The sequence below is a fragment of the Myotis davidii genome, unplaced genomic scaffold (assembly GCF_000327345.1).
Source record: "Myotis davidii unplaced genomic scaffold, ASM32734v1 scaffold509, whole genome shotgun sequence".
NCBI classification, from domain to species: Eukaryota; Metazoa; Chordata; class Mammalia; order Chiroptera; family Vespertilionidae; genus Myotis; species Myotis davidii.
This window is the reverse complement of record NW_006382996.1, coordinates 399,555-409,359: the sequence shown is the minus strand read 5'-3', so window position 1 is coordinate 409,359 and position 9,805 is coordinate 399,555. Positions and strand designations below refer to the sequence as shown.

Here is a 9,805-nt window from a genome sequence, read left to right as displayed (position 1 = left end):
GAATGTTGGAGTCCTCCGTCACTGAAGCAAGCAAGCCTCATGTTAGCTTCAAGCTGCCTGGCTACCAGCCGCCATCTTGGCTGGCAGTTAATTTGCATATTGCCCTGATTAGCCAATGGGAAGGGTAGTGGAGGTATGGCTAATTACCATGTGTCTCTTTTATTAGATAGGATTTCCTAAGCTGTACTTTACATCCTATGACTATTGTGTAACTGTCAATTTGTTCTTCCTAATCCCTTCACCTTTTTTACCCAGCCCCCTCAACTTCCCTCTCATTTGGCAACCATTAGTTTGTTCTTTGTATCTATGAATTTGTTTCTGTTTTGTTGTTCATTTTGTATTTTAGATTCCACATATAAGTGAAATCATGGTATTTGTCTTTCTCTGTCTGGTTTATTTCACTTAGAATACCCTCTTCAGTGGTTGGCAAACTGCGGCTCGCGAGCCACATGCCGCTCTTCAGCCCCTTGAGTGTGGCTCTTCCACAACATACCGACTTCTGCGCATGGTCCACAAAGTTTCAATCGCACTGTATGTGCGTGCCCGCACGTGGTATTTTGTGGAAGAGCCACACTCAAGGGGCCAAAGAGCCGCATGTGGCTCGTGAGCCGCAGTTTGCCGACCACGGCTCTAGGTCCATCCTTGTTGTCACAAATGGTAAAATTTCATTCTTTTTTATGGCCCAGTAATATTCCATTGTATATGTGTACCACATCTACTTTATTCATTCCTTTTTGATTGTTTGTTTGTTTGTTTTGTTAATCCTCATCCGAGGATATTTTTTCCATTGATTTTTAGAGAGAATGGGAGGGAGCGGGGGAGAGAGATCGATGTGAGAGAGTGAGAGAGACACATCAATTGGTTGTCTCCAAAATGCGTCCCAACTACTGGGAATTGAACCTGCATCCCAGTTACCTGCCTTTGACTGGGAATTGGACCCATGACCCTTTGGTGCTTGGGCCAATGCTCTAAACACTTAGGACACTGGCCAGGGCTACCCATTCCTCTTTTGATTGGAGCATTGAATCTATGTAAGTAATTATTTCTTTCCTTCTTTTTATGTAATTATTGATAAGTATGTAGTTATTGCCATTTATTAATTGTCTTCTGATTGTGTTTATAGTTCTTTGTTCCTTTCTTATTCTCTTGCTCTCTTGTATGTTGACAACTTCTGTAGTGTTGTGTGTGGATTCCTTTCTCTCTATTTCTTGTATATCTCTTGACGATTTTTGGCTTGTGGTTACTATGTGCTTTATATATACTACACTATGTTTATAGCACTCTGTTTTAAGTTGGTCACTTAAGTTAGAATGTATTTCCGAAATCACTACCATTTTTACCCCCTCCATGTTTATATTTTTGTCATTATTTTTTACTTTTGTGTGTGTGTGTATCCCTTAATTTATTGTTGTAATTACATGTGATCTTACTACTTTTACCTTTTAACCTTTGTACTAGCTTTAGTGTTAGTTGATCCGTTGCTTTTATTGTTTGCCTTTGTCAGCAAGAATATGTATTTTTTCTTTACGATATTTTCTTTTCTTTTTAAAAAAATATATTTTATTGATTTTAGAGAGGAAGGGAGAGGGAGAGAGAGCTAGGAACATCAGTGATGAGAGAGAATCATTGATCGGCTGCTTCCTGCATGCCCCCTACTGGGGATTGAGCCCACAAACCAGGCATGTGCCCTTGACCAGAATTGAACCTTGGGCTCTTCAATTCGCAGGTTGATGCTCTATCCATTGAGCAAAACCAGCTGGGCTCTTTTTTTTCTTTTAATTAATTTGGGTGACATCTATAATAATAAAAGTGTAATATACAAATGGCCAAACAGCAGAACGACCATCCAGATGACCACGTTAAGACACGCACTGGTACCAGGCCAGCCAAGGCAGGTGCGATGCAATTGGTCAGGGGGGCCCGCCATTGCCTCATGATCGCCCCGCAGCGGGATGCCCAGGCCACCGCCGGTGGGGCAATCAATTGGGGGGCTCTGAGATTGCCCCGCAGAGGGAGGCCCAGGCCACCCTCTGCGGGGTGATTGATCGGGGGCTTCTGCGAAATTGGGGGTGTGTGGCGGCGGGCAGCTCCAGGCCAAGGTGGGCGGGGCCATGAAGCTAGGGGGAAGGAAGGCCTACCCTTGCATGAATTTTGTGCATCGGGCCTCTAGTTGGTTAATAAAAATTATACAGGTTTCAGGTATACGATTCTACAATACTCTTTTTTAAAAGTATATATTTTTATTGATTCAGAGAAGAAGGGAGAAGGAGGGAGAGATAGAAACTGATGAGCCCTGGCCAGTTTGGCTCGGTGGGTAGAGTGTCGGCTAGGGCCTACAATACTCTTTATGATATTTTCTTATTCATGTTTTTTTTTTTCTTCTCCTTTCTCCTTCCTCCTCCCTCCTCTTCCCTTTTTCTTTCTTCTTGATACTTTAATAGTTTTGGTAGTACTGGTTTGGTGGTGATGAACTCTCAGCTTTTTCTTGTCTGGGATCAACACCTACACTTGAAAAGTGGAGAGTTATGCTCCCTCCTTAAGGAAGGATTATTTACATACATTATTTGGAATTCTTCTGAACAGGAGATTTGTCTCTCCTCCCCCATATATTTATTCAATCATTTACTTATCATTATGGACTTCCGGTCATAATACAATATGTTTTATTTATTTTATTGCTCAAATGTTCCTGCTTTGAACATTGGGCACTCTTTTAGTTGGCCTATGTCCCTTTGGTATACCCCACCAGTGTGGGATTTTGGTTTGTTTGTTGTTCTTTTTTTAGCTCTTCCTTATTTTCTGCTTTAGGATGCTTTAAGATCATCTTGTATATTTCTACTCCAGTACTAGAACCAGCCATTTCTCTAAGGAGTCCTTGTTTCTTTTATTGGGGAACGATAATAAGAAACCAAAATCAGAGCACTACGAGTTTTTGCTGCTTTGAGGGTATTGTTTTGCATCATTTACATCTCTCTTGCTCCTCATCCCTCCCCTGCACCAGCTGTCAAATTATTGATCTTCTATCCCCACTGCCTTACCCTTATCCAATTTTCTTTTCTTTTTGTGTGTTAATCCTCACCCAAGGATATTTTTCCATTGATTTTTAGAAAGGGTGGAAGGGAGGGAGAGAAACATCGATGTGAGAGAGACACATTGAGCCCTTACCAGGACTGGGATCGAGCCTGTAACTGAGGTATGTGCCCTTGACCAGAATCAAACCCAGGACCCTTCAGTAAGCAGGCCTAAACTCTATCACTGAGCCAGATCGGCTAGGGCCTCTATCCCATTTTCAATACTTGTTAGGTATATGGCCTTGGGAATCTAAGCCTTAGTTTTCTTATCAGTGAAATAGGAATAACTCCTAAACATAGAACTAATTGAGAATTAAAATTTAAATGAAATAATGTAGTCCAGTTGGCATGGCTCAGTAGTTGACCTATAAACCAGAAGGTCACAGTTTGATTCTCAGTCAGGGCATATGCCTGGTTATGGGCTCAATCCCCAGTGTTGGGTATGTAGGAAGTAGCTGATCAATGATTCTGTTTCATCATTGATGCTTCTATCTCTCCCTCTCCCTTCCTCTCTGAAATCAATAAAAATATATTTTTAAAAAATTAAATAATGTACATGTCTGGCACGTAGAAAGTGTTCCACAAATGCTTCTGTAATTACGTGTAAGGATTATTATATGGATTAGACGGAATTATACATGCAAAGTATCAAGCATAGTACTTCTGTCATTCTAAGTACCTGATAAAATTCTAGTTTCCTTCTCCTGCAAATAGTGCTATGACTTTCTAAGTAGTAATCTTTTTTTTTAGTTGATTTTTAGAGAAAGAAGAAGGAAGAGGGAGAAGGTGAGAGAGAGAGAGAGATATCAGAGCACAAAATCGATTGGCTGACTCCTGCCCACAACCTAGGCATATGCCCTGACTGGGAATTGAACCAGTTAACCCCACAGGTACACAGGATGATATCCAACTAACTGAGCCACACAAGCCAGGGAAGCCTTTTTTATTTTTTATTTTTAATTACAGTTGACATACATTATCATATTAGTATCAAGTGTACTCCCCTGATTTAACCTTATATAACTTACTAAATGATCATCTCAATAAATCTTGCATCTATCTGACACCATACAGTTATTAAAATATTGACTATATTTCCTATGCCTATTCTGTAATAACTAATTTGTACTTCTTAATCCCTTTACCTTTTTCATTCATTCTCTCAACCCACCTTCCATCTGGCAACCATCAAAATGTTCTGTTATCTATGAGTCTGTTTCTGTTGTTTTGTTTTTTAGATTCAATTGTTTATATATAATATGTATATATATATTGCCATTTTATTTTATTTTATTTTTAAATATATTTTATTGATTTTTTACAGAGAGGAAGGGAGAGATAGAGAGAGTTAGAAACATCGATGAGAGAGAAACATCGATCAGCTGCCTCCCGCAAATCCCCCACTGGAGATGTGCCCGCAACCCAGGCACATGCCCTTGACCAGAATCGAACCTGGGACCTTTCAGTCCACAGGCCGCCGCTCTATCCACTGAGCCAAACCGGTTTTGGCGCCATTTTATTTTTCATATCATTTATTTAATTAATTTTCTTAAGACCCATGAACATTTCATATAATACTGGTTTGATGGTGATTAACTCCTTTAGCTTTTTCCTTGTCTAGGAAGCTCTATCTGTCTTTCGTTCCTAAAACGAAAGTAATCTTGGTTGTAGATTCTTGCTTTTTATCACTTCGAATATTTCTTGCCAAGCCCTTTTGGCCTGCAGAGTTTCTGTTGAGAAATTAGCTGACAGTCTTATGGGTACTCTTTTGTAGGAACTAACTGTTTTTCTCTTTCTGCTTTCAAGATTCTCTTTTTGTCTTTAAACTTTTGTTATTTTTTTTTAATCCTCATCTGATGATATTTTCCCATTGATTTTTAGAGAGTAGAAGAGGGAAAGACAGAGAGAAATATCGATGTGAGATCAACACATTGATTGGTTGCCTCCTGCATGAGCCCCGACCAGGGTGCGGGCTGGAGAGAAGCCTGCAACTGAGGTACATGCCCTTGACTGGAATTGAACCCAGGACCCTTCAGTCTGCAGGCTGATGCTCTGTCCACTGAGCCAAACTGACTAGGGCTCTTTAAACTTTTGCATTTTCATTATGATGTGTCTTGGTGTGGGCCTCTTTGGGTTCATCTTGTTTGGGACTCTCTGCACTTCCTGGACTTGTATGTCTATTTCCTTTACCAAGTTAGGGAAGTTTTCTGTCATTTTTTCAAATAGGTTTTCAGTTACTTGCTCTCTCTCTTCTATTCTGGCACCCCCATGATATGAAATGTTGGTACCCGTGAAGTCGTCCCAGAAGCTCATTATCCTCTTTTTTTTTTTAATTCTTTCTTCTTTTTGCTGTTCTGATTAGGTGTTTTTTTGCTTCATTATATTCCAAATAGTGGATTTTCTTGGCTTCATCTACTCTACTGTTGATTTCCTGTAAGTTATCCTTAAGTTAATGTATTCTTCATTTCTGACTGGTCCTTTTTTATGCTGTTGAGGTTCTCACTAAGTTCATGGAGCATCCTTATAACCAGTGTTTTGAACTCTGAATCTGGTAGATTGTCTGTCTGCGTTTTGTTTAGTTCTTTTTCTGGAGTTTTGTTTTCTTTCATCTGGGACATGTTTCGTTGTCTCTGCATTTTGGCAGCTTCCCTGTGTTTGTTTCTATGTGTTAGGTAGAGCTGCTATGTCTCCCAGGCTTGGTAGAGTGGCCTAATGCAGTAGGTGTTCTGTAGGGCCCAGTGGCACAGCTTCCCTGATCACCCAAGCTGGGTACTCAAGATGTGCCTGATGTGTGGGCTGTGTACACCCTCCTCTTATAATTGAGCCTTGATTGCTATTGGCATGTCAACGGGAGATATGTACCCTCAGGATGATCAAGCTGCAAGGACTGGCTGTGACCATTGGCCACCAACTTCCAGTCACTATGGAGGATCAGCTTTGCAGGGTCTCACCCCACAGAACACAACTTACTTCAGCAGGGCTCTGGTGCTTGCTTGAGTGTGTTGCTTGTGGAGATGGTTGAGGGTAGTGTTTTGACGTTGTCTGAAGCTGTCCACTCAGTACTCTGGCTCTGGGGCCTCCCAGGACATGTAGGCCAAGGTCAGCTACTGCCTATTTTCTGCCTGGGGCCACCTGGCATGAGTACAAAGCAATCTGCAGATTGCCGCTACTTGTGCTGGGCTTAAAGGTGTTCAGGCAAGGTCAAGAGCTGAGGCTGGGTGCTGCTAGTGCCAGGCCTGGGGCCACCTAACAAAGAGGTACGGGGTTCACTGAGGCCAGATACTGCTTATTTGAGAGATTTTGGGAAAATCTGAAGCATGAGCCAAGACAGGCCATTTATATGGAAAAGCTACTGGAAACAGCTTGGGTGGGCCCAAAAGTTGGGTGGGGCAGGGCCTCAAGGAATCATCAAGGTGGGACAAACTGTGAACCAGGTTGATGGATTCTCAGATTTGACGCCCTCCTGCTGGCTCTGTATGGGAAGAGCTCATCAAAGAAATAATGGCCTCTGCCAGCACTTCTATCTGGGAGAAAGCTGCCCCCCAGATCTTGGTCTGATGCTGCACAATTCAGTTCCTCCCCATAAGTTTCTGGTGCCTATGAAGCTGCTGTCCCAGCTCTGGAGCTCAGAGAGAGTGAGTCTGAGTTAGTATGTGCACAAGCCCTTTGAGAGGAACTGCCTGGGACTCTAGTAATCTCCATCTCCCTGAGCCTCAATCCTTGCTGGTTTTTACAGCCAGAAGTTATGGTGACTTCTGTTCCTGGCACTGGAATCCTGATCTGGGAGGCCTGGTGTGAGGCTGGGATTCCTCACTCCACCGGGGGACCTCTGCAGCTGAGATATCCTTCCGATTATCCGTCACTGGTGGTTGGGACTAGCCTGTGCCATGTCTCTGCCCCTTCTACCAGTATCCATGTGGCTTCTTTTTTAATTTCCTAGTTGTAGGACTTCCATTCAGCTCGATTTCAGGCAGTTCTAAATGATGGTTGTTCTGTAGTTTAGTTGTAATTTTTATGTGGTTGTGGGAGGAGGTGAGTACTATCTTTACCTATGCCACCATCTTGACCAGAAGTCAGTAGTAGTCTTATCTCTAGTCTGCCTGTTCCAGTTACACTCCCTGAAACACTATTATCAGATTATTGCTCCTTAAGTACAAGTTAAATTATGTAATTTTTGTTCAATTTAATTCATTCACCCAGAGTCCACTATTAAATTTGTCATATATCCTTCTGATCTTTATTTTTTCTGTGCCTTTAAAAAACACTTTTGAATCAGGATATATACATTTTTATATCTTGCCTTTTATTTTATTTTAAATGTATTTTTTAAAATATATTTTTATTGCTTTCAGAAAGGCAGGGAGAGGGAGAGAGAGATAGAAACATAAATGATGAGAGAGAATCATTGATTGGCTGCCTCCTGCACACCCACACTGGGGATCCAGCCCGCAACCCGGGCATGTGCCCTGACTAGGAATTGAACCGTGACCTCCTGGGTCATAGGTTGATGCTCAACCACTGAGCCACACTGGCTGGGCTATGTCTTGCCTTTTTATTTAACATTATGAAAAAAATATTTTTCTTAATATTAGAAACTCTTTGTAAACATCTTTTTAAAAAAATACATTTTATTAGTTTTTTACAGAGAGGAAGGGAGAGGGATAGAGAGTTAGAAACATCAATGAGAGAGAAACACCGACCAGCTGCCTCTTGCACACCCCCCACCGGGGATGCGCCCGCAGTCAAGGCACATGCCCTTGACCGGAATCGAACCCGGGACCCCTGAGTTCACAGGCCGACGCTCTATCCACCGAGCCAAACCAGTCAGTGCTTTTGTAAACATCTTTTATAGTACTGGCAGAATGTTTTATTGTTTGGAAACATACCCTTTTTTATCTTTCTTTTGTTATTGGACTTTTAGATTGTTTCCAGAATTATTATTATTTATATTTTTTGGTCTTGTTTGCAGTATCATACATGATCATCAAACTGCTGCTAGAATGTTCACACCTGTTGCTGCAAATTCAAGACCCAAGAAAAACTTCTCCTGGGAATTTACTTTAGGTCAGGGTAGGGCTGCTTGGTTTGAGGCTGCACTCACAACTGGGCAGGTTCAACAACACAGGAAGCTTTCCCCGGACCATTCAGAATTTTAATTATAAGAATCTATGAATATTTTTGTGCATAAAATTTTGTCTGCATTTAGGGTTATTTTCTTAGGATAGATTTCCCAGAAATAGAATGGGTTGGAGGGTACAAGCATTTATTTATTGTCTATTAATTATAAAATTAATTCTTATTGATTATAGCAAACTTGGAAAATACTTTGAAAGGTTGTATAAAATATGCCACTCACATTTTTGGTAATTTCAGAAACCAGAAATGACTACAGTTACGTTTTATTTTAGTTTTTCTTTCTATGCACACATATAGCTTACCTGTATTTAACATAACTGGGATCATAGCAAATGGCTGTATTTCCCAAAATATGATCCTCAGAACACTTACTAGTCCTGTGAAATGCACTACAAAATAAATAACTGAAATAATAATAAGATTCCTGCGTCAAATACATTTGGGAAACACTGTAGACCATATTTCCATCTTGGATATTCACATGAATAAAAACATATTAACTCAGGCACCTCTCTCTCTCACCCCCTCCTTCCCACTCTCCCTCTCCTGCTCCCTCTTTCTCTCTCACTGAAGCCTGAGGGCAACTTTCCCCCTCTTCTTCGCCCAGGGGAGTTTTCTTTGCCTTTCTTTCTCCTTAGCTCCAAGGGAGCCCTTCTGTAACTCATTTGTCTCTGTAACTTATTTCTCACTTCTTCCACAGCTCGTTTTATCTACCCCTTTGACTTTCTAAATAATCTTTTGCTTGTATTTGGGCGGGGCAGGAGAGGGAGAACATTTACTCACTTAAGTCTTTCTGATAAAAAACAAGTATTTTTTTCTATGTTTAACCCAGAATTCCCCAAACTTGTTTAACAATTTTTTTAGGTAACCCTTGTTAATGTCTTATGGAAGTAGTGTTTTATATAACAAAAGTTTTGGGAAATGCTGAAAAAATGGTAGGATTATCTTATATTCTCTTGCTATGTTAGCCAAATTGCTTTCTAACGGGTTTTTATCACTGATGATATATGAATATGATGGTTTCACCACTTCTTTGACTGCATTTGTATTCCCATCTTTAAAAATCCTACTTCTTTGAAGTACTTTGGAACCCGCAGCCTAGGTTTGAATTTTGACTTTGTAACTTTGAGCAAGTTATTAAATTATAACTAGAGGCCCAGTGCACAAAAATTTGTGCACTCGGGGGGAGGGGGAGTCCCTCAGCCCGGCCTGTGCCCTCTCGCAGTCTGGGACCCCTCGGGAGATAACGACCTGCTGGCTTAGGCCTGCTCCCGGGTGGCAGAGGGCAGGCCCAATCCCTAGGTGCAGTCCCTGGCCGGGCTCAGAGCAGGGCCAATTGGGGAGTTGGGGCACCGCCCCCTGTCATGCAGAGAGCAGGGCGGATCGGGAAGTTGCAATGCCACCCCCAGTCACGCTCAGGGTAGGGCCGATTGGGGGGTTGGGGCACTGCCCCCTGTCACACTCAAGGCAGGGTCGATGGGGAGGTTGCGACGCCACACAGAGCAGGGCCAATCAAGGGGTTGGGGCACTGCCCCCTGTCACTCACAGAGCAGGGCCCATCAGGGGGGTTGGGGCTCTGTACCCTGTCACGCACAGAG

At 42.0% G+C, this 9,805-nt stretch overlaps 1 protein-coding gene across 2 annotated transcripts in view; it reads left to right on the top strand.

Annotated features, from left to right (window-relative positions):
* Positions 1-9,805, top strand: part of PYM1 (PYM homolog 1, exon junction complex associated factor) — a 30,109-nt gene that overhangs the window by 5,790 nt on the left and 14,514 nt on the right. The window contains exon 1 of one of the 2 annotated variants that reach the window (XM_006777831.2): positions 8,030-8,135. The exons of the other annotated variant lie outside the window; for it this stretch is intronic. Coding sequence (XP_006777894.1) covers positions 8,072-8,135 — 64 coding nt within the window. The 5' untranslated portion in view covers positions 8,030-8,071. Of the gene's footprint in view, positions 1-8,029; positions 8,136-9,805 lie in introns of those variants that run through there. 2 annotated transcript variants of the gene reach the window in all.